The sequence below is a fragment of the Glycine soja genome, chromosome 3 (assembly GCF_004193775.1).
Source record: "Glycine soja cultivar W05 chromosome 3, ASM419377v2, whole genome shotgun sequence".
Lineage (NCBI taxonomy): Eukaryota > Viridiplantae > Streptophyta > Magnoliopsida > Fabales > Fabaceae > Glycine > Glycine soja.
The window spans coordinates 39654150-39678205 of NC_041004.1; the positions used below are offsets into that span (position 1 = coordinate 39654150).

The 24056-nt window shown below is 32.7% G+C and overlaps 4 protein-coding genes and 1 pseudogene across 4 annotated transcripts; all 5 read right to left on the reverse strand.

Annotated features, from left to right (window-relative positions):
* Positions 1-4843: 4843 nt before the first annotated feature.
* Positions 4844-5780, reverse strand: LOC114406926. Its single transcript, XM_028369785.1, has one exon. It carries the CDS (start codon positions 5616-5618, stop codon positions 5079-5081), a length of 540 nt encoding a protein of 179 aa, XP_028225586.1. The 5' UTR covers positions 5619-5780; the 3' UTR covers positions 4844-5078.
* Positions 5781-8094: 2314 nt separating this feature from the next.
* On the reverse strand, positions 8095-9307 carry LOC114406927. Its single transcript, XM_028369786.1, has 2 exons — positions 8979-9307; positions 8095-8815 (listed from the first exon to the last, which is right to left on the reverse strand). Exons 1-2 carry the CDS (start codon positions 9113-9115, stop codon positions 8491-8493), a joined length of 462 nt encoding a protein of 153 aa, XP_028225587.1. The 5' UTR covers positions 9116-9307; the 3' UTR covers positions 8095-8490.
* A 1445-nt stretch (positions 9308-10752) lies between these two features.
* On the reverse strand, positions 10753-13038 carry LOC114405533 (annotated as a pseudogene).
* Positions 13039-15083: 2045 nt separating this feature from the next.
* Positions 15084-17970, reverse strand: LOC114406929 (glycinin G2). Its single transcript, XM_028369788.1, has 4 exons — positions 17644-17970; positions 17151-17404; positions 16323-16859; positions 15084-15697 (listed from the first exon to the last, which is right to left on the reverse strand). The coding sequence occupies exons 1-4, from the start codon at positions 17918-17920 to the stop codon at positions 15308-15310; spliced, it is 1458 nt and encodes a 485-aa protein (XP_028225589.1). The 5' UTR covers positions 17921-17970; the 3' UTR covers positions 15084-15307.
* Positions 17971-21188: 3218 nt separating this feature from the next.
* LOC114406928 (glycinin G1) lies at positions 21189-23851 on the reverse strand. The gene is made up of 4 exons (XM_028369787.1): positions 23506-23851; positions 23020-23273; positions 22168-22728; positions 21189-21785 (listed from the first exon to the last, which is right to left on the reverse strand). The coding sequence occupies exons 1-4, from the start codon at positions 23789-23791 to the stop codon at positions 21396-21398; spliced, it is 1491 nt and encodes a 496-aa protein (XP_028225588.1). The 5' UTR covers positions 23792-23851; the 3' UTR covers positions 21189-21395.
* Positions 23852-24056: the final 205 nt, after the last annotated feature.

The window sequence follows — 24056 nt, forward strand, 5'->3', positions numbered from 1 at the left end:
ACTACCAGACTTTGATTACACACTAGTGCTTCATAGCTTTCATTCTTATAATCAAATAAAACTTTAATTACAATTTAAGTGGCGTAAGTCGTCATGTGCTGACTGCAGTTTCATTCTTTTTACCAATTTTAAGATATTCACTTCATTCCCTTTATATTCCTTAGTATTTTATTTTTATTTTCTTATTTTCCTATTCCATTTAATGTTTCCTTTTCCTATTAGGTTATTTCTCTCTGTTGAAGTAAAATAGAGAACACAACTAAACAAATTACAGATCAAACAAACATCGTATCCTTTTCACTTCAAGCTTTGATAGAGGTAAAACTTCAAAACCTTGTCATTTTTTCTTTCATCTCCTTATTCCTTTAACAAGTTTCATTATGATTCTTGATTTAGGCATGTTCACGTTGGTTTTTTTTTTTTCACTTGGTGATATATGATTTCTATCAATAATTCCTTAAGTGCTTTGAACGGGTGGAGGAACAATAGCATCAAACATAAAATATTGTCTAAGATGGTTGCTGATATACTAGTTATTCCAATTTCAATTGTGGCATCAGAGTCCACATTTAGTGTTGGAGGTAGAGTAATTGATGAATTTTGCTCTAAATTAAACGAAGAATCTATTGAAGCTCTAATTTATGGTGGAGATTGATTTCGTCAAATATAATGTGAAGAAAAAATCAAAGGTTAATATTACTTATTATAATTTTTATAAGTAATATTTAATCATTTTTTAGCAACTTGTTCATTTATTTATGTAGTGTTTTTCAGTCCAATAACTAACATATATGTATTTTTCTTCTTATTTTGAAGGCTGAAAAAGGAGAGATACAAATCACATTGAAGTTTTGATTGTCTTGTCTGGTTAGAAAGCTTGCATGGTGTATTGAAATTCTCATGGTGATTCTGTATGACCTGGAGGAGCTAACTATGGAATGGAGATGTAGGTTTTATTTTTTGTTTGTAATAGTTAATATATTGGTTTGATAGACTTGCATGATGCTACCTCAAGTAAGAAGTTCTCTTTTGTTTTGGATTATTTTATATCATTTGGTGATTTCAGTTTATATTATTAATATATTCGTAAGACTACCAACTAAATTAAAGTTATATTAAAAATTAAGCCAAATTATATATTAAAGTTATATTAAAAACAACTATCAAAGGAATATTAAAGGTTTAATGTGAAAAAGACTTTTAAAAAGACTATCAGGCCAGACTAGGTTTTTAAAAAGGTCAGATCGAGTCAAAATAAAAACCTTAGGCTATAGGCCAAACTCAGATCTAAGAAATTTATCTTAGGCTAGACTCAGACCTTTTAAAGCTTGGTCTGTCTTATTCTCACCCCCGATCAAAAGCATCATTTGTAGCAAATATTTGTTTTCTAGAGTATATTTAACAAAATTAATTAAAAAGTTAGCTGGAAGCTGAAAATTTAATTGAAAGTTAAAAAATTAGTTAGTAAATGAAAGTTGAAAACTAGCTTATTAAATTAAATATTTGATAAAACTAATTGTTGAAATAACTAAAAAAAAATAATAAAATCATGATTTCTTTTAAAAAATATAATAAAAAATGAATAAATATACAGAGGATAAAAGTGAAAAAATATATATAAAAAATTAAAAGTTATCATTTTAAAAAATATTACTTTAAGTATCATTTCAACGGAACATTTAAATGAATTTTTCAATTAGTAAAAAAAATTAAAAACTAATATATTATGAATGTTTAAATAGTCTTAGGTTCATTAAAAAATGAGACTCATATATTATCCAACTTTAGTTTCTTTTATGATGAGTTATATAAAAAAAATGTTTGATAAATAGTTATAATGCTATCCAACATTCACCTAACCCAAGAGGAAAAAAATATAAATATAATAAGATTTCTAAATAATAATAAGAAAGATAGAAATAAATGATAAATATTTATGAAATAATAAAGTATTTATGTATCATTTTTCTTATGTAAAATAGTTGTTTTTTAATGATTATATATTTTTTTTGAAATAGTTGTTTTTTAATGATTATATAATTTTTTTGTAAGATAATCCTACTTTGAGTAAAATTATTATATGTGATAAAACTTTTTTTTCTAGTAAATACATACCTATACCTAAATTCGAGATCCGTTATTCGACATCAATAGTAATGAAACTTTAAAATTTTCTGTATAACGGGTCTAACGTAACATATAAATGGTATAATTGGGAAACATTGATTGTATCCTTCTCCATTAATATGTAATTTTTTTTTATCAATACTGATGTGAAATAATACAATTTTCATCAAGTATATATAGAAACTTTCTGTATAGATATACATATAAATACTTTTTAATATTTACCATATATATTTATAATTTTCTCTCTCTTATCTCTTATTTCTGTGAGTGTCAAATAACATAACAGTATCGGTTAATAATTTTTTTCATCGGCATATTCAAATTTATACTCACCTATTCTCTTTTTCTATCCAGAACTTGTAGGCTGTAGCTTCTGTGTAATAATAATAAAAAAATTCAAACTCTTCATTTTCCCTTCTTTTTTTATTTTTCCGATTATAATCACGCCGCCCGCCATTTTTTTTAACATAGTTCATAATCATATGTTACGAAGATTTGGAGTTAGGATCTATCCGATTAAAAAACTCTGATAGGCTTATCATATATAAGAAGTAATGTTATTTTTTTGACAGCAGAAAAAAGTAATGTTATTAGACATATAAAAAGAGAATTAAAAGTGACAACAAAACGATCAATGGTCTTTATGTGTGCATTGTCTCACTTGTTAGTCTTTTATACCGATTAAGGCTGTGAGTAACATTAAAATCGCTTGTTTTGTTTTGATTTTTTTTTATTGGGTGAACTATTATTTTAATCGCGAAAAATATACTGTGCTATTATGTTAGTTATTGAAATTCAGAAAATTTAAAATAAGTTTATATAAATACAGTCAGTGAATAACATTCGTCCAAACTCTAAAAAAAAAAAACTTAAGTGATCAAAATTATAATGAGTGATTAAGTTTATTTGTTTTTATTTATTTATTTTAGAGACAAATATAACAACACATTACACTCTTATAGGCAAAAGACGTTTTTATAACTTGTTAAAACAGTACACTTTTTTATTTGATGTCAAAAACAGTACACTATTGCTTAACAAAAAGCCGAAAAGGTGCAATGCCAGATTTTTAATTTTTGTTCATCAATAGGGTGCAACGATATTTTTTTCACTTTTTTTTTCCAGTGTTGCAAAGAAAAACAAATAACGAACAAAAACGCTGTCTACAATTAGCCCAAAGTCCACAATCTTTATAAAGCCCACACAAATGAGCTTTGAAGGCCACATGCCCAATCTGAACCTACTGACTCCACACACACTGAATGATCGTGCTGGGTCAAAGCCAAATGCAAGTTGAGTATGATCTTGCTGGTAGAATTATTAAGGGCCAGGAAAGATATGCATTCTAAATCTTTATAGTGCAGCATTTGCAACTTGCATGCGTTTTTTTTTAGTTTCAGTTTTAAGGATCTGCCTTATGGTTATTGCTCTTTTCCAAGATGATAGATTTAGTTGTTATTTATCTGATGTTTCCAACAGGAAGCAGCACTCCCCAGGAGTAACTATGAAGAAAAAGTTTACATTAACATCCACACGACTGTTTGGGCTTATACTGGAATGATAACCAATGGGGCTATAAGTGCTGCAAGCAGACAATTCGTAATAGCTATTGCACTGGTGCTGCTGGAATTTTTTGTTGGTGTCATTCTTTGTGTCTTATTGTACACCCTGTGGATTTAATCATATTTTTGTGCCAATAACTTTGTTGACCTAATTAATTACCAAGGTCTATATATATATATATATATATATATATATATATATATATATATATATATATATATATATATTTAATTATACTTGAATGTTGAAAGTACGGACCCTTGATATTAGTGTTACATGCCCCCTGACATTAGTTGTTTGGGCTTGAAGTGTGGACAAAAGCTCATTTTATTTTACATGCATGTGTTGTTTCGTATTTTTGTTTTTGTTCTGCATCACACAACCAGATGAAATTGCATAGAAGAATTAGATTCTAGATTCGGGTTTTGAGCTTTTGTAACCAATCAAACAGAATATTAGATCTGGTCTTAGAAGTTCATTCCACCTGGAGTTTATTATTCAATACATTGGTCATGTGAAGGGATTTTAATGAATTTGGGATGTTAGCATCATTTAGTTCCATGGATGTATATTGACATTGTTCTTGAACCACTTCATTTAGGCTTAGCCATATTGTTCTAATGATGTGTAGTATAGGGACTCTGATCTCTGTTACTCCAAACTATTTTTGTCGGAATTGCAAGTACATTTTAACTATATTGCCATGGGGGGCACCGGTTCTGTAAGGATTTCTAAGTATTGAAAAATCATGCACACATTTGATTTGAATAAGTAATTGTCTTTTCGTGCTTTGATTATAGGCACTGAGGTATTAGTTTTTTTAATCAGTTATCTTTCATGTCATAGTCGTAAATTAAGAAAATCAAAGCTTTAATTTGTTTCTACCAAAACTTTTAAATTTTAAAAGAAAAACCCTCAAATAACTTCTGCGTATCCTTAAAGCTTTTAAGTTCAAACTTGTTAAGTTAAAAAAAATGGGTTAAACATAGTTGTCTTAACTCTGTTTTCTAGCTTAAAGCAATGAGCATGGGACACATTTCAGCAAACACATTAGTATCTATCATGTCTTTACTCCTTAGCAACACAACTTTTTTGGAGGCAAGTTCTTTCGTGCCAATAACGGAAAGAGAGAAAAAAATCATATCAGAACTCATGATAATGCATAGTGTATTTTTGTCTTATAGAGTTTTAGAAATATTATTCACCTCTTTCTATTTTCTTTACTATCTCAATGAATGGGAAAATAACAAACAAAACAAGTTGATAGAGTATCCACACATACTAGTCATCAACAAGCTAAAAAGATGTATACTTGACAGTTATTACACTACAACTTTACTAAGATTCTGGACTTTAGCAACTATAGCATAGTGAAACATGTCTTGCTAAAAATTTCTTGCTATCATCTCTTGCTCCGCCATCTCTTGTCTGAATCTAGTGATGAACTCCTCTGCTCGTTCATCTATTCCTTGCATTTGAGGTGAAGCTAAAGCCAAAGATTCCCACATGTCATCTGATTCTGAAGTGCAAGATCCACCACCCTTTGTTGTTCCTTCTCCCCCAGAGAGCCTTTCAGTTCGTGGTTTTTGTGCTGTCTGTGGCTTCAAATGCCCCACCAAGTCACATGAAGGCTCTCTAAAGAGCTTGTCAATATACACAGGTGCAGGCTTCTTGTGGAACCCGAAGATGAAGCTTCTCACTGTGGCTAAGGCTAATCTTTTGCGACGAAAACGTTTGGTAGCAAGGAACTTAGGAGGGGCCTTGGTAACCTTTTTAGTGGTGGTTTTTGAATAATGCTTTCTGGGTTTCTTCATGGCTTTGGATTTGGACCTATGAAGTTTACCAAGGGTGGAAGTGATGCTCTTCCATGCCTTTTTAGCAGGTGGAAGACTTAGCCTTAGCTTTAGGCTTATGCAGGATTTCATTGATAGGAGAAGAGAGCAATGCTTCAAATAGAAGAGGAGGATATAGTAATAGGTGGGTTAAAAGTTAAAGTCAAGTTCAAATGGAAACTTGGGTCCTTTATAACATACATGGTAGCATGTGTTAGATTCTCTTTTTTCTGTGTCATGTTGTGGAATAGTATATTACTGCATTCATATTTGGTGGTTTTGCTGCGAGGGGTGGCGTAGTTATTAAGGGCTGAATATTGTTGACAATAAGAGCATAAAGCTGGAGTAGGTAAAGCCTGCCAAATTCTCCAGCACCAACAAACTACCTTGCTTAATTATTAAGCTGGCATCAACTTAAGTCTAGAATCTACCTCTTTTTTTTATTTTACTCGATAATTTGTTAATGGTTTACACTATTTGTTTAGTAAGAGACAAGAGTTAGTCTATTTCAGAAAACATGTGATAGGCGTAGTAATACATGAATCAGCTTTTTCTGTTAAATGAAACTGAGATATATTCTATGGTTGCGTGGAATATTTTCGAGTCCACACCACAATATGTACAGAATATAATTGTTGTGACACAGGGTTTGAGAAATTTGTATGAAGTTGTAATCAAGTTAAAAATCCACTCTAAAAAAAAAAGTTAAAAATCCCACGATATATTGCACCCTTTGTTCTAGCTACGGTTTTAATTTCCTTCCTCCCCCTCGTAATCATGTGATGTATTACTATGATAAAAGGCTAAAGTATTGATCTAAATGCGAATTTCATTTTTCTTTTTGTTAAATATATTAAAATGAATAGTAAAAAAAAGAGTTTTTAAAAATAAATTATAACTATATGATTATCAAAGGTAAAGTAGTGTTTGAAGATTGTAAATAAAAAATATTGTCAGTGGCAGACTTGCATACAAATGAGCAAATCAATTAGGCGTAAAACAACTAAAGATTTAAGTAAGATTTAGTTTTGGATCCAGAATTAATTTCATAATCAACTAAAATATCAAAATTTATAAAAATATCTCACAATCTCACCAAAAAATCAAACATCTTAATTATAATTATAGTGATTAAAAAGAAACTAAAGCTTAAGTTTTGAACTTACTAATAAAGTAATAAAGATCATATATGTTAATAAAAAGATTTTTAAAAAAATACTTAAATTTCACTCATTGTTTAGTGGATCTAGAGGGTGGAAATGCATGTGATAAAATTACAAGTAAATATCTTGAATTTTTATATTTTATCCTATTTATTTTTATATATTTGAACGCATCGATTCTAAGTTTTTCATTCTTCTGGCATGTTTATTATTATTATTTTATTTAGCATTTTGATTTTAAAATTAGATTTTATATTTTCTCCATATATATGATATTAGATTTATGATTTTAAAATTTATATCTTTATCTTTATATGTGATAATAATAATTATTAATTTTAAAATAAATTAACTGACTCATTGTCATGAATATGCCGTTAATTAGTGCTTACTATTTTAAATAATTTGTTGGTAACTAATTTTTTTGAAAAAACATAATTCACTATAATAGTAATTTATATCTCTATTATTGTTGTATAACAATCATGTAAATAATCCATTCACTACCCACATCATCATCAATGAATATGATAGTATTATTATATTTAATTTTTTTTAATAAATTGTGTTTTTAATTCATCATAAATTTATTTGATATCAACACCTAATTTGAACAAATAAAAAATTAAAAAAAAAAGTGATTGTTCCCGTCAAATTTCTTAATGACATGACAAATAATTAGTATGCTAACTAGAGTATTACATCATCAATTAGCATTGTTAATCGATAAAAAAAAAGGATTAAAACTGTTAAAAAAAAAAGCATAGGACCGAAAATGTTTTAAAAATTCAATGACTAAAGGTGAAATTTGAAAAAAAAAATAATTACAGATATAGATATAATTAACTCTTCTTAGTTTTACAAAACTCACTTTAATATCTATCTTTTCAAAATGTCTCTCTGTTTAATTTTTTTCAGCAAAACATTTCCTTGAATTCTTAGTGTTAGTGGAAAACATAGTTAAAAAAGAGTAGAGTGAATGGCAGGTTGTAAGGTAGTACTAAATAAAGATTTTATAAAGTTAAACACTAAATTAATCCGGACCTAATCATAATCTCAAAAACAAGTGACGGTTTACTCAAGTTATTCTCTTTTTATAACATATTTTCTTAGAACTCTTTTTTTAATCTATTTTCTTCATGACCCTCATTTTGTCTGACATTTACATTTCCCTTTGTTTTCTTCGCATCTCTCTACTGCTATAAAACACGAACAGAAAGTACTGTTCATGAGGAATTTTTTTTAAAGAAATAGCATTTTCGTATATTATTTTTCTCTACTTTAATTCAATTTTATTTTTATTTTTTTATCAATTTTCGCTATTCATTTCTCTTCCAGATAAACCAAACTCTGCCTTCAAAGTTGGACACCGCAATTCGCAAATGTATACATATCACACAATAACCGAAAGCTAATCCACCCATCACTTTATAAATACATCAACAAGCATGGATACTACTGATAAGAACAAAGAAGATTAAAGACAAATTAAAAAGTATGGTGGCGAAGAACACAAATACAAAATCAGTACTAATTTAATTTCCTCCATTCCAAGGGTTCCCACCATATCAACAATCACCCTTTCCAATATTCCAAAATCACGTCACAATGTAGTGATTCGAGTCTATCCAAGAAAAAACGCACAAAAAGATCAATGTAAAAAAGGGTAAAGCGAGTGGGACTTACCCAATAACACAACTAAAACATTACTGGATCATCATCATGAGTATATACTATATAATATACCAATACTGCTATATATATATGATGACAAAGTTCTTGACTTGAGATTAGATTAGGATTTAGGAGCAAGCCTGATTAGCCAACAAGAAGTTATTGGCTTGAGAAGCAGCTTCAGCGTGTGAAACCAGCGCTTTTATGAGCAAAGTCTTAACCTGCCAAGGCTTGAAAGGGAAACCCTCTCTGGCATAAGAGTTAAGCAACGCTGCGGTTCCCTCTTTGACCAATCCTCCGAAAGGGTTACTCTCCTCGTCGTTCCTCGCAGTTGCTTCCAACAATGTCAGATCCGATCTGTACCGTTCGTACACTCTTGAACCGAACACGTTCGACACCGTCGATGTCTCCGGCACCATCCTCGGCCACGCCTCCCTCCTCCCGCTCCAAAACCTAACCACATCGATTAGAAATAATGTCAAAATAAAATATATAAATATGAGACAATTCTCACTCTATAAACCAACTTTATAGAGTAGAGTTAAGTCAACGACATCGTAAGAAACAGAAACATATGGTGACATCATTAACAAGGGAATAGAAGTATGTTTCTTACTGTGCCGTGCATCTGCCTCTGCTCCGAGTGTAGAGGAAGCCGGGTATACCATGTCTCTCTGCCTCTGCAACAAAGTGGGAAGATAAGGTTAGGAGGAGGAGGAGACAAAAGAGAAGCGTGGTGCACAGTGAAGCCATTCTTGTCTTCTTCTTCTTCTTCTAACTCTGCTGGTTTTTTCAGCTTGTTTGCTAAAGAAAATAAATTTATGTGGTGAGAGGGATCTGAGCACTCTGATATTTCTTCGGATTTGGTCTATGCTAGTTTGAACGTTACACTTGCACTGTGGATCTCTGCTTTCGAGGAACACGTGAGGTCGTTTCGAATTCGACAGTGGGATCAAGACAAAGTTACCCTTACTAGTTAGACTAAGCTTATTCTTCAAATAAATTTTAAATCTTCCGGTAATAAATTCTTTCATTTATTTAAAAACAAATGTTTAAGACATTAATAATCAGTTTTGTTTAAACTTACTTATTAAAATAAATAATCAGTTTTTGTTTTTAAAAAAATATTCATATAAAAAATATTTATTTCAAAATTATTTTTTTTAGTTTAAGCAAACTCGTCCTACATATATTTCTATAGAAAAGGGAAATTATCAACCGCCTGTGATAAAATATATATATATATATATATATATATATATATATATATATATTATTGTTCATTTCTCTATCTCTATTTTAATAAAAATATTTTTACTTATTCGTTTGATTAAATATTTAAAATAATATTAATATTGTTTCTGTAAGTTCTTGTGTTTTTACATATTTTAAGACAATATAGTAATAAAGTTAAAATAATTTTAATATAACTAAAATATAAAGTCAAATTTCTTAATCTAACAAACAAACAAAAATCGTTAAGACTAAGTCCAACCATGGCTTATTTTTTTGGAAAAATGACCTAAAAATATTTGAAGTTTATGGTGGCTGCCCACCCACATTCAAACCAAATGTACTCCTATCAGTTCGCTTTAAGATTGGGCCTCCACCTAGATAAATACCGGTAATTGCCATTTGCATTATCTTTTTTATTTATACTTTTTTCTTTTCATTTTTTAAAAAATAACCTTTTTTCTTTCTTTCTAAAAGTACCCTTTTCCAAATAGATAGGTTGTAAATTAAGTGAAAACGGAGCGTTATGTACTTATATCAACGATGACTACATGACAAATGTGAAAATAACATCACTAGGGTTTACAATATTTTGTTGTCTCAGACTCAAGGTTTTTCTTATTTAAGTTTGGCATGTTTCAACAATGAGTCTCAAATGAGTCCAACATAATTTTTTTCTTTGACCATAATATATTTGACATTGTGCTGTAAATATAATTACAAGTTTTAAACTTTGAAGGAGCCAAACCCACCACAGAAGACTGCTAATTTACAAGACAAACAAGTAGCACTATCGGTATGAATTAACTAGAGATTATAGTTGGATAATCTGACAAGGCAATTGAAAGTCACCGAAAAATTAGAATTGTGTTGTATAGAGCCTTCAATTGTATCTGTCATCAAACTCCAAGCTTAAATAGGGGAGCAAAACTAGATATTGGGAAAGTAGAAAGAAGGTTAGAGGAATGCCTTATCCATGTCTATGTAATGATAAAACCACAATCAACACAACATATTAACTTAAGATCCCAATATGAAAACAAGAACCTGTAAAATGTCATACCATTTCTTAAGAACCGGATATAAAAAAATATGACTTCTCAATGTAATTTTTAAAATATACTATTGTTGAAATTTCTCTCAACTGCAATCCTGGCGTATAGTTGGTTGTCAAATCACCCTATTTATTCACTTCTGAAGGAAATAAGCATTTCACCTATTTGTCATGTGTGTGACAGAGGCCACACTGTTTGCGTTCATGCTCCAGTGTGGCACGTAAATGTCACTCTGTAAAACCAGACAATTAATTAACACCCTAACAAAAACTAATAATACCAAAGATGAATAAAAAAAATTCAATTTTCAAAGAATATATATTTGTGTGACCTTGTAAAGTTTAACCAATTGGGCGCTGAGACGGAGCAATTTGAGAACTGGGAGGGTTAAGCTGTTGTTGGCGCGCAGTCGACCGGCTCTTGGGTTGAATATGTCTGCGTGTGAAGGGTCAGCGATATTCTCGTGTAGCTTCAAAGTGCACAAGCTTTCTTCCAACACATTACTACCTTCACCACGTTCCTTATATCTCTCTCGTGATTCTTCTTTTCCATCTTGTTGTCCTTTATGTTCATGCCACTCGCGGCGAAGGTAGTAATGTGTTCTAGTTTTCTCTTCGCATTCTCCACATCCCTCGTGTTCTCCTTTGAGGTGCTTGCGCTTTCTGATTTCTTTTTCTTCTACCACCTCTTCTTTCTTCTCGGGTCTTGGGTTTTTCTTCTACTTTGCTTCTCTAATTTCGTGTTCCAAGGGTGGCCTGATAATTCTAAGACCTCTTTCCACCTTTATGATTTGGTCCCCTGCATGTGACTGAAGCTTCTTTGTGATCCCCACCTTCACGTTGGATGCTTCTGCCAAGAAACGTGGATCGAAGCCACCGAACATGTTTCTATTGTTACCTTCTTCTTGCTTGCACCCACCACTACCAGGGTGCTCTTCTTTTGGGTTCCCAGGAAGATAACTCTGCAACATGCCACCAAATTAAACGAGTATAATAATAAAAAAAAGGTTTAATATGCATCACGAAATATATGATGACCATGTTAAGTTTGTTGGGTTTTTTTGGACTGGGTTTTTTTGGACTCCTTTCTAATATGGAGTAAAAGTCCAAAATGAGAAGAGAATATATTTCACTTATTTAAATTGAGAGGAGTTAGATTAAAAAGAGATATAGTGAGAGAAACTCTTTTAAAAAAGAAAAATAATTACAAATTATTAAGAGAGAAAGAATAAAATGAAAAATTATTGTGATGGGATCAAGAAAAACATTCTGATCGAAAAAAAGATATCTATAGAAAGATATTAGTGTTTGGTATTGTACTCTTTATATTTTAGAGTTTTATCTTCTTGTCTCTATTATTAATTATGGGGTTTGTTTTGATTTGATTATTTGTAGCATATTAGTATATTTATTGGAGGTTCTCTTGTATCTTTATGGATTATAATGAAATTATTTATTTGATCTGATTTTTATTCTTATATTGAGAAATTTTTCATATTAAACAAATTATATTTCTATTTTTTTTTTATTTTATTCTTTATGTTTCTCACGTATCCTTATAAGTTTAGAAGAATTTATTTATGTTTTTTATTAGTTGTTATAGAGTTTGTTGTTGTGTTGGTGTATTTCTGCGTTAAAGTTGACAATGAATTTCTTACTCTGGCAACTCGATCAAGCTGGTTTGCCGAATTGGCAGTGTGAAGGAGTTACAACAAGGGAAACATTTGCGTAGTTGTAGGTCCAGTAAGGAATTCCAGGTGGAACAGCGAATATGTCACCCTGCCTCAGGTAACGAACCTTCTGGTGGCGATCATGTTCCTGTTCCTGCTCATGCTCACTCTCCGGTTGTGGCTCTTCATAAGTCTCGTCACAACCAGGAATTACAATTCCCAACACTCCCTCTCCTATGGAAATAATTAAGTTGATGGATAAGAAGACTAATAAATTGATGAGGAGGAATGGATTGTGTTGTGTGCATATATATCAAGTTGTTGAACAACCTTGGAGTACGAAATGGAGTTCGGGGTAATTAACGTAGGATGGCAAGTGAAGGCATTGGGGTTGATAAAAGCAACGCCAGTGCAACATAGCTCATGTTGGGAATTGAGGGGAGTAATCAATCACATAAGGGAATCGCAAACACACACTTTAACCTAAAATCATAAACCTCATGTTGGTAAGTCTTTTTTCGGGTGTTTAATTTTTTCATTTTCACACTTGTATTTTAAGATATGATGCCACCTTGGGATTCGATGGGATTGTGAGGTTTCAGTGCATGGATGATATCGAGTTGGGACTGCTGCTTGAACTGGCATTGATCACGAGCTAAGCACCTGCACGTGAACAAGAGCAGAAAGCAGAGGAGCGCAGAATGCTTGAGCATACTGAACTGAACAGTAGTTGCGAGGGATATAGCTAGCAAAGGAGGAATTGCTACGTGCTGATTAATTTATAGATTAGAGAGACACGTCACTGGACCCTGCATGTATTCCAAACCCTGATTTCTTACCCCTTATCAACTTTATTGGCCTTGCGGTGCCTCTTCACAGAATCATCCAACAATCACCCAAATTCTTTTTCTGTTTCCTCATTCATAATTAATTTCTGCTACCTTAACCTGTGCTTTATCAAGACCAACGAAATTTAGATATCTTGTGAGCCCTACCTAGTACCTACTGTTTCTATGCTCTATATCTTGTAACTGTGCAAGATAATAGTGTATATTGTTCCTTTTTAATTGGTATTTTGAGCCTCTAGCGTATTTATCCTGGCCATCTCATTTAGCCTTAAAAAAAAATTGAATATGGTTTAGAAACATAAAGTGTCGATCCCTTTATATTATAGGCTTAGACTCATTTTCCTAGTAGTAATTTATTTAGTTATTAAAAAAATAGCGTAACTCATAAATTTTTACATGTATAATTTCATTCTTGATAATAAAATATTTAATCATAAATTTCATCACTTTAAAATTAAATTTAATTAAAATTAATTTTATTAATATTCATTCCAAACATGTACATGTAAATTTTAGATATCTATTATTTGATTTATTTTTCCTTTTTTAAGATTGTGTACGTACATTAATTGTTGGATAGAATCGAGTTTCACATACATGCATTCATGTCTATCTAAACTAAGTAGGAATGTAGGTACTGAATAAAGACAGCTGTTGTTAAATGAATAGATATGTCGTGTCTCCATTCTTCCGAGTGAATGCCCATAAGATCCAAATTACTTAAACCTTTGTTTGGGCAGGTGGCTGTGAACTATAGTCCATCAAATATGCTATTCAACACTCAGGAAGTGAAAAAGAAAAAAAATATAGATGTAATAAATTTTATAATGTAATATTAAAATAAAAATAAAAATAAATATAAAATGCTAAACATTTTAAAAAAATACAAAATGTTAATGCGATATTTAACATAGATTAATATTTTCAGTGGCTCAATTTCTTTTTTATCTGTATCTCTTCTCTTGAACTTGAGATCTATATTTTGCTGCAGACGATGACATGGAGCCCGAAGAAAAGTACCACAAGCAATTACGTATACAAACGCATATGAAACCGATTAATTAAGGTTCTTACAAATAAATTAGAGCAAATAGTCTGGGACACTTTGTTTTTCATGAACTCATATATATATATATATATATATATATATATATATATATATATCAAAAGCACAAATTTTCTTTTAAGTTTACATACTCATATGTAAAATTGAGCTTAAGTGAAAAGAAAAAACAAACGATATATAGTTATTGAGGATCAAATTTGTGTTATGTCACAAAATTCTACAATAAAAACCACTTATTTATCTATCTGTATCTATTATACAAATATTTTGCGTTTCTATTTATTTATGAATTTATTTATCAATATCTGCAGGTATAATTGCATTTTACGAAGACTTATTTACAAGAAAATAAATGTATACACTATTTATATTACACTATTGTTATACTATTTTTTAAAATAATATAATAACACATTTTAATTAAAACACATATTTTACTTTTACCTTTTTTAAATTAAAAAAAAATGATAACTATATTTGTAAAATCAGAAAAATGTAAAAATAATGGAAATATTTAATGTAAAAAATATTGATTTCCTTATGGAAAAATTAAAATCGACTAATTGGCATGAATAATTATTATTATTATTATATATATATATATATATATATATATATGATAACAATATTATTAATATTGTTATATGTATCTAAAAAAAAAAGAAAAAACTCTCTTTCTTGGGGGTGTGACACTTTCAATTTTAGTCTTTCATGCTCATCATGTCCTGCAATCGCTTCCCAAAGATATCATCGGTCAAGCTACTATCTCTTAGACCAATTGTTATCAACAATATTTCCTTATTTTGTTCTGCAAGAAGGATAGAAAAGAATAAAAAGAAAAGAAAAGAGATTGGACAGAAAATTTATTGGAATTTCTTCTTTTATTTATGCTTTTCCCGCATAGGTACTTGAGTGACTCATTACACAAGGGTACATAGTTACTATACCCGTTATTCTACACTTAACAAAGGGCATCTAAGCCTTTGTTTCTTTTATTCATTCTTATTTACTGCTACCAGCACTAGCTAGAGCCCAAAAGGACAAAAGTGTGGTAGCACATGCAAAAAGGGCTCTCTAAGCCACAGCTCTCCTCTGAGACTCCTGAGGTGGAACCAGGAAGCTGAAAGGGTTGTTGTTCTTCACCTGCCTGGCCTGCTGGCTCTTTAGGTTAAAAGTGTGCTGAATCACTTCCTCTGGCAATGCGTTCAACAATGAGTTTGCCCCTGCAAGGTTTCCGATCGAGGGTCTATCATTGGTCTTGAATGACACATACTCAAAGTTATCGCTCTGGGATTTTGCAGCCACCGCAAAGTTTTGTGGAACGATCAGCACCCCTCCCTCTTGCAGCTCTCCATCAAACACTCTCTCACCATTGCAATTCACCACTTGTACCAATGCCCGCCCATTCAATGCGTATATTATGCTGTTCGCGTTCAGGGTGTAGTGTGGCACGAACATAGCATTCTGCACCATACATCAATATCCATGCAAGTGTACGTTAATCACAACATGTTATTCATCCAATATTTTTATAATATTATTATTTTCCTTTTATCTTTTCATCATGATATTAATTAATTATCTCACTATCTTATACCTTTTCTTCCTAATCCTATGGAAATTATTATCAGGTATTTTATCACATGTCAATATATAGTCTCATAGAAAAATATGTTTTTGTGAATCAGAATATTTTTGGCACAAAAAATATTTTTCTTTTTTTTTAATCAAAGTATTTTTTGGTTAAAAGTCAAAAACAAATTTTTCAAGGTTGAAAAAAATTTCATACTCATGAGTCATATATCTAAAGGACAAAATTATCTACTAATTGTATCACATGTAACAAAAATTAATAACACATGCATAATTACATCTCATGCAGAGATTAATTAGATTAGTAAAATCGACACAAGAAACTGTGACTACTTAATAACTTCGGGCATTTCTATATATAAAAAAAAAGCACATGAATAATGCATATGCAAGTGCTAAGATAACTTTGTCGTCACACATTTTAATTACTATATATAGCTATTACCATTTTTTAACATTTGTTGAGCTTAATTTATAACATGTATGATGTACGTACCTTGCGGAGTGATCCATACTGGGCACTGAGTTTGAGAAGCCAGAGGGCTGGGAAGTCAAGGCTGGTGGCGGTTGTGATGCTACCAGCTTGAGGGTTGTAGATGTCAGGTGATGAATTCTGACCAATGTTTTGGCGAAGTCTCATTGTGCAAATGGTCTCATCAATGCCATTTCTGCTCCTTTTGCTTTGGCGTTGGCAACCTTTGTCTGTCTCCACGCACTGTGGCTGCTCTTCCTCATCATCATCATCTTCTTCTTGCTGTGGCTTCCTCATGGCTGGAGCTGTGACTCTTAGACCTCCTTTCACTGTCACAATGGCTCCACTATCCTCCTCTTCGTTCTCACCTTGTAGGTTTCTCACTATCTGCATGTTCACGCCGAACGCTTCTTTCAAGAATTCAGGGGCGAAGCCACTCAATATGTTGCTTCCTTCGTTTTCTTCTTCTTGTTGCTTTCCTTTCTGGCTTTGGGAACCTCCTTGCTGCTGCTGCTGATATTTTAGAAACTCTTGCTCTTGGTTCCCAGCAAGATAGAATCTCTGCCAAGAATTGTCAAAACAAATAGTTGTCAATCCGTAACCAGCTAGTATTAGAACTTAAGAATTCTAATCTTAACGTTACAATGTAGTCCAGTTTCCTTTTTTTATCAGCTACAATATTGTCCATTTATTTCAAGACAAGAACCAAATTGGATGAAAAAACACAACTATAAGGATCCAATTGGCATATTTTAATCTATAGGTACTAAATTAGAAAGTGCAACTCCACGAACTAAAATGATATTTAAACCTTTAAAGAATTATAATATCTAATATTGCTATGTGGCTCACCCTAGGCATCTGGTCGAGCTGGTTCTCCAAGCTGTTGGTGTCAATAATAGAAACGGCAACAACAGGAGTGTCTTCATTGTTGTACATCCACCATGCAACACCAGTAGGCACTGCGATCAAATCACCCTCTCTGAAGCGATGTACCTTTTGGTGACGGTCTTGGGGCCTCTGGCTTCGTCCTCGTTGCTGAGATTCTTGCGGCTCTTGATAAGTGCTAGGACAACCCGGGAATATCATGCCAAAAATACCATTACCTATTCATATATATTACACAACAACACAAAGAAAAAAAAAACATTAGCATAACCATTTTCTTTTCAAAATGCATGGTTTCACAAAACTGAGAAATTGAAACAAGTTATTATTAATTTGAATATATAAGATAGGTTGGACGGTTAAGAAGAAAAACAAAAGCCACAGTTTCAATCAATTTTACTAACAAAAACTAACCATTAACATCTGATAAAAATAAAAATTAAACAAGATTATGGACCTTGTTGTATGTAGATTTCCTGGGGACCGTTGGTGTAGGAAGGTCTACGAAGGGCATTGCGGTTAAGGGTGCAGCGAGAGAGGGCAACACCGGCACACTGGAATGGCTTGTTGTTAGGGTTCCAGGTCTCAATGAACCCACCTTCCGACTCTATACGGTTATCCGGTTTGAGGGCATTCAGCTTTTGGATCTGGCACTCATTTTGCTGTGCCTGCTCTCTCAGAGCGAAGCAGCCACTGAAAAGAAGGAAACAAAGGGAAAGAACAAGCTTGGCCATGGTGATGAGTGTTCAAAGACAATGGAGAGAATGTTTGTGTTGTGAAGCGGAGAACCTGAGGCGTGGTTATTTATAGGGAAGAGAGGAAGGTGGGTGAGGGACACGTCACAGGAGTGGGGTGCTGAGCTTGAGACATTCTTCAGTATGCATGGCTATGGAAGCCTTGTGTGTTACACCTCATTAAGTTCATGGGTGTGAGGTGGCTTCGACAGTTCGACATCAACATTATGTGACAAATACCAAGTGTGTTTGTATTGCATGCAATTGCCAGAAAACGGTGGTGGAGAGGGGGACCATGGTTTCATTTCATGTTCGCGGGTTTATGACATATGAAATTATATGAATACACCGTGTGACAATGATGGGATCCTCAAAGGGAGAAGAAGGGCCGTCCAAAAATGACCTCACTCTAGGGATAGAGAAATTATTAGGTGTTATGAAATTATCACTATTCATGGTTTTGACAGATCTTTATGTGATACTAGTTACTCAATTTTTTTTTAATTTAATTAGGAAATAATTAATCATACTTTAATTTACATATCATAAAGATTAGTGGAGAATAATTTGTACTGTATATATAATAATTTCTTGGATAGAGAAATTATATATTAGGGACATTTTGTTTTTTGGATTATCCTCGTTTTGATTGTCAATATAAAAAAAAAGTAAGCGAAAATAAGAAGAAAATGACTAAGTTTTAAACAATTATATTAGTTAAACAAAAATACTTATATGTTTTAGGTCTATAATAAATATGATTAATTTTATTTTGAGTTCTAATTTTAATTTTTTTTTCTTTGTATTGGATTCTTATATCTTAAAAAATTTATTTTGACTCTTTATCATAGGTAGGTTAGTAATGACATATCAATCAATTAACAAATTACAAAGTCACAGTTTAAAAACTGTGGGTATTTCTGATAGAAAATAATCTGGATTGTCTCTAACTCATTAGCCTCTCGATTTTGTCAGGTTCGGGCTTAGTGAATGCAACGGATTCTTGGGTGTGTTCCAATCTGCGTTGTGGCTTGGTTTCTTTTGCGGCCTCAAACACTTTCTTCTTCTCCGGAGGAAGTTTTTTAAACCCTCATCCGAATAAAGTAACCCCATGTAAGCAATTTTTAAACCCGTATAGTCCGAATAAACAATTTGAAACCGCCCGATTGTGTCTTTTTATTTATTCCTTTAGTGTGGGTTTGGTTCGAGCTTCTCTCGGGTTTATGCTCAGCCCTAGCTACTACCATTATTCATTTAAAAAATAAGTTACAATTTGTGACAGTTTGAAAGCTGTCAGAATCAATTAAAACAATAAAAATTAAAAAATTAAATGTATTTTGATCCTCCTATTTTATCAAATCCATAAATTTGGTTTTTTAGTTTTAAGATTTTAAAATTGAGACCGTTAATTCCTCTCTTTTCTAAAATCAGGAAATTAAATTTTTCTGTCAAATTAGTTGTGTTGACCAAATGTTGACTGTTAAAATTTTCTTTCTTCTTTTTCCTTTTGCTTTCACATAAACCTCAGTCTTATTTGTTCAAGGAATTATGCACATTTTGTGCCCACTGTCCATGGCTGCCAAAAGTTTCTTGGTTATTCGAGTCAATTAATGCAACAATCTGGATAGATTAATTGTAGTTCTATGCAATGATTAAGAACTATCAAAGCATTAAGAACTTGTAGCTCCTCACACACGAGAAATAAGAAATGGACAAGAATGAGAATGAGGACTCGAGCCTAAAATTTAAGGCCATGGACACCAAATATACGGGAATGATTGCACATTTTGCAGGAAATAAGTAGTGAGCCACAAACACAATTCCATTTATTCAAAGAATAGTTAAGTTATCATCTTTATATATTTTAAACACTTAAATTAACACCTTTACATTAAAAGAACGCACACTAATATTATTAAAAAAAGTATTCATCATTTTGTAGGCCAACTTAAAATATAATATAATATATATATATATATATATATATATATATATATATATATATATAATATTAAAATACTTAATGTTTCTCACCTTTTTTAGGTTTGTTATCATATAAAAAAACATAGATGAATTTTAAAAAGTAAATTATTTACCATCAATTTATATATTTGTTAAGCTACCCATATTTTTTTATTAGAGTTCTTTTTTTGTGTGTGTAAAAATATATGTGATGTCCTGTCATTCTATGTTTTACACATTAGCTATGCGAGAGTGTCTGTGCTCATATTGTGTCTGATGTCCATGTCGAATTTCAAGCTTCAAAATATCAACTAACTAACTTGTGAGTCAAATTACCGATTGGGGGTAATTTTTTTTTAAATTTATCATTTGAGGATAGATTTTAAATTAATATTCGTTTAAGGTTTATGAATTGAAAGTCATGAAAATGAAATTAATATTTCTTGAAACCAATATCTATTTAGTGTGGACAATGGACATCAAGACATCATATGCAACACCATCCTTGACTCTGTTGAAAATTAAAATCCCAGAAAAACACATTTTTTAGCTCCCATGTTAAATTTGGAGCGATGTTTTATGTTTGAAGACACAAAGCACAATGGTCCAAATACTCTCGAACTTTCCAAGTTGGGTTGAGCTCCAAGTCATGAAGAACCTGATAAGACGTTGTTAGGAAGAAGCCATTGCAACCAATAAAGCATAGTAGATAGTTAGTTAAATCTGTTGGGTTAGTTACCAACAAGTTGTTAATACCATTAGTTTGTTGAGTTAGTTATGCATGTAAATAATTGTAGTATATAAGAGTTGCAATAATGAATAAAAGCCATGCAGAAAAGTTTAAAATCAGTTTCAGACTTTCTTAGGAGGAGCCTTGCCTCGAACAAAGGCACTATCTCACCCTCTCCATAACAACTAAACTGATTCTAAGTTTTTCTGCATGTCTTTTATTCATTACTGCAACTCTTATATACTACAATTATTTACATGCATAACTAACTCAACAGTATTAACAACTTGTTGGTAACTAACCCAACAGATTTAACTAACTATCTACTATGCTTTATTGGTTGCAATGGCTTCTTCCTAACAGACGTCTTAATTCTTAAAGTTAATCTTCAACTATTGGGTCTGCAATACTTTCAATTTTAGTCTTCTACATCATGTCCTGTCCTGCCAACACTTCCTAAAGATATCATCGATTAAGCTAACTATCATTGGACCAATCGTTATTGTTTGCCTTTTGTTTTGCAAGAAGCTCAGAAGAAAGGAAAAAAAAAGAGAGAGAGAGAGAGACAGAAGAAGATTTGACAGAAAACTCATTGGAATTTCTCCTTTTATTCCCGCAAAAGTTTCGTGACTCATTATAGAGAGTACTTACATTATTATTTTACAGTGAACAAAAGGCAAGCTAAAGCCTTTGTTTTCTTATTCATTATTATTATTATTATTTATTGGTTGCTAGCACTATTGCCAAAAAGACAAAAGTGGGGTAGCACATACAAAAAGGGCTCTAAGCCACAGCTCTCTTCTGAGACTCCTGAGGTGGAACCAGGAACTTGAAAGGGTTGTTGTTCTTTATCTGCCTGGCCTGCTGGCTTTTTAGGTTGAAAGTGTGCTGAATCACTTCCTCTGGTAATGCGTTCAACAATGAGTTTGCCCCTGCAAGAGTGCCGATCATGGGTGTATCATTGGTCTTGAATGACACATACTCGAAGTTGTCACTCTGTGATCTTGCAGCCACCACAAAGTTTTGTGGCACGATCAGCACCCGTCCCTCTTGCAGCTCTCCATCAAACACTCTCTCACCGTTGCAATTCACCACTTGTATCAATGCCCGTCCATTCAATGCGTATATTATGCTGTTCGCGTTCAGGTTGTAGTGTGGCACGAACATTGCATTCTGCATCGTACATCAATGCATGCAAGAGTCACAACAAATTCATCCAATATTTTTATAATAATACTATTTTTTGTTTTGCTTTTTTCATCAATCTTTTCTTCTTTTTTTCTCTCTATTTCTATATATAAAGACAGAAAAGATAGAATCCATGCAAGTGTTAAGATAACTCCGTCACACATTTTATAGTGTATCTAAGATTATTATTAATCAACAAATCATTAGTGTAAGTATAAATAATGTAATTAAGATGAAAGACTCCATTAAAAGTGATCAAACAAATTTTCTAAAAAAATTAATTATCAATAAAATTAATAAATATTTGGAAACAAATATTAGTTTAATGTATAAATGTATGTTGATCTTTGATGAATGATGTACGTACCTTGCGGAGAGATCCAAACTCAGCACTGAGTCTGAGCCACGAGAGGGCTGGGAAGTCAAGGCTGGTGGCGGTTGTGACGCTACCGGCTTGAGGGTTGTAGATGTCAGGTGATGAAGTCTGGCCAATGTTGTGGCGAAGTCTCATGGTGCATATGGTCTCGTCAATGCCATTTCTTCTGCTTTTGCTTTGGCTTCCTCGGGGGCGTTGGCAGTGTTTGTCTTTACCCTTGCACTGTGGCTTCTCATCCTCTTCTTCTTCTTCCTCTTCCTGGGGTCTTTGTTGCTGCTCGTCCGTGGGTGGTTTTATCACGCTCAGACCTCCTTTCACTGTCACAATGGCTCCCTTGTCTTCCCCTTCGTTCTCTCCTTGTAGGTTTTTCGCTATCTGCTTGTCCACGCTGAATGCATGTTCCAAGAATTCCAGGGTGAAGCCACTCAATATGCTGCCTCCTTCGTTTTCTTCTTCTTGCTGATGCTTTCCTTTCTGGCTTTGGGAACCTCCTTGCTGCTGCTGCTGATATTTTAGAAACTCTTGCTCTTGGTTCCCAGCAAGATAGAATCTCTGCCAAGAATTGTCAAAACAAATAGTTGTCAATCCGTAACCAGCTAGTATTAGAACTTAAGAATTCTAATCTTAACGTTACAATGTAGTCCAGTTTCCTTTTTTTATCAGCTACAATATTGTCCATTTATTTCAAGACAAGAACCAAATTGGATAAAAAAACACAACTATAAGGATCCAATTGGCATATTTTAATCTATAGGTACTAAATTAGAAAGTGCAACTCCACGAACTAAAATGATATTTAAACCTTTAAAGAATTATAATATCTAATATTGCTATGTGGCTCACCCTAGGCATCTGGTCGAGCTGGTTCTCCAAGCTGTTGGTGTCAATAATAGAAACGGCAACAACAGGAGTGTCTTCATTGTTGTACATCCACCATGCAACACCAGTAGGCACTGCGATCAAATCACCCTCTCTGAAGTTATAGATCTTCTGGTGACGGTCTTGTGGTCTGCTGCTTTGTCCTCTTTGTTGAGGTTGTTGAGGCTCTTCAAATGTGCTAGGACAACCCGGGTATATCATGCCAAAAATACCCTTACCTATTCATTTTACAAAACAACAAACAAACAAAAAAATTAGGAATCCAACATTATCAATGATATGATTATGTTACGTCATATTGAAGAAATCAAAACAAAAATTTTAATATATAAAAACTCAAAATAAAAAAGAAATTATTAAAAATCTAAAATAAAATTCCCTCATTTATCAAACCCTTAAACATATTTAAGTCTATTATATATTTATATGTGAAGTTTGGACAAGATGGACCTTGTTGGATGTAGATTTCCTGGGGACCGTTGGTGTAGGAAGGTCTACGAAGGGCGTTGCGGTTGAGGGTGCAGCGAGAGAGGGCAACACCGGCACACTGGAATGGCTTGTTGTTAGGGTTCCATGTCTCAATGAACCCACCTTCTGACTCTATACGGTTATCCGGTTTGAGGGCATTGAGTTTTTGGATCTGGCACTCGTTTTGCTGAGGCTGCTCTCTGGAACTGAAAGCGAAGCAGCAGCCACTGAAAAGCAGAAAACAAAGGGAAAAAACTAGCTTGGCCATGGTGATGACTGATGAGTGTTTAAGGACCAATGGAGAGAATGTTTGTGTTGTGAAGCGGAGAACCTGAGGCGTGGTTATTTATAGGGAAGAGAGGAAGGTGAATGAGGGACACGTCACAGAAGTAGGGTGCTGAGCTTGAGACATTCTTCAGTATGCATGGCTATGGAAGCCTTGGGTGCTACACCTCATGAAGTTCATGGTGTGAGGTGGCTTCGGCATCTCAATTAAGTGACAAAGAGAAAGGTGTTTCAGTGTTTCTATTGCA

Bases quoted from the DNA above. Each gene is read 5' to 3' on its own strand.
- LOC114406929 (XM_028369788.1), bottom strand. From the start codon at position 17,920: ATGGCCAAGCTTGTTCTTTCCCTTTGTTTCCTTCTTTTCAGTGGCTGC. The intron at 17,405-17,643 runs GTCCATAATCTT...ATATATGAATAG, and splicing joins GGAAATCTACATACAACAAG to GTAATGGTATTTTTGGCATG. The intron at 15,698-16,322 runs GTACGTACATCA...TGTATGGTGCAG, and splicing joins AGTATGGATCACTCCGCAAG to AATGCTATGTTCGTGCCACA.
- LOC114406926 (XM_028369785.1), bottom strand. From the start codon at position 5,618: ATGAAATCCTGCATAAGCCTAAAGCTAAGGCTAAGTCTTCCACCTGCT.
- LOC114406927 (XM_028369786.1), bottom strand. From the start codon at position 9,115: ATGGCTTCACTGTGCACCACGCTTCTCTTTTGTCTCCTCCTCCTCCTA. The intron at 8,816-8,978 runs GTAAGAAACATA...CGATGTGGTTAG, and splicing joins AGAGGCAGATGCACGGCACA to GTTTTGGAGCGGGAGGAGGG.
- LOC114406928 (XM_028369787.1), bottom strand. From the start codon at position 23,791: ATGGCCAAGCTAGTTTTTTCCCTTTGTTTTCTGCTTTTCAGTGGCTGC. The intron at 23,274-23,505 runs GTCCATCTTGTC...TAAAATGAATAG, and splicing joins GGAAATCTACATCCAACAAG to GTAAGGGTATTTTTGGCATG. The intron at 21,786-22,167 runs GTACGTACATCA...TGTACGATGCAG, and splicing joins AGTTTGGATCTCTCCGCAAG to AATGCAATGTTCGTGCCACA.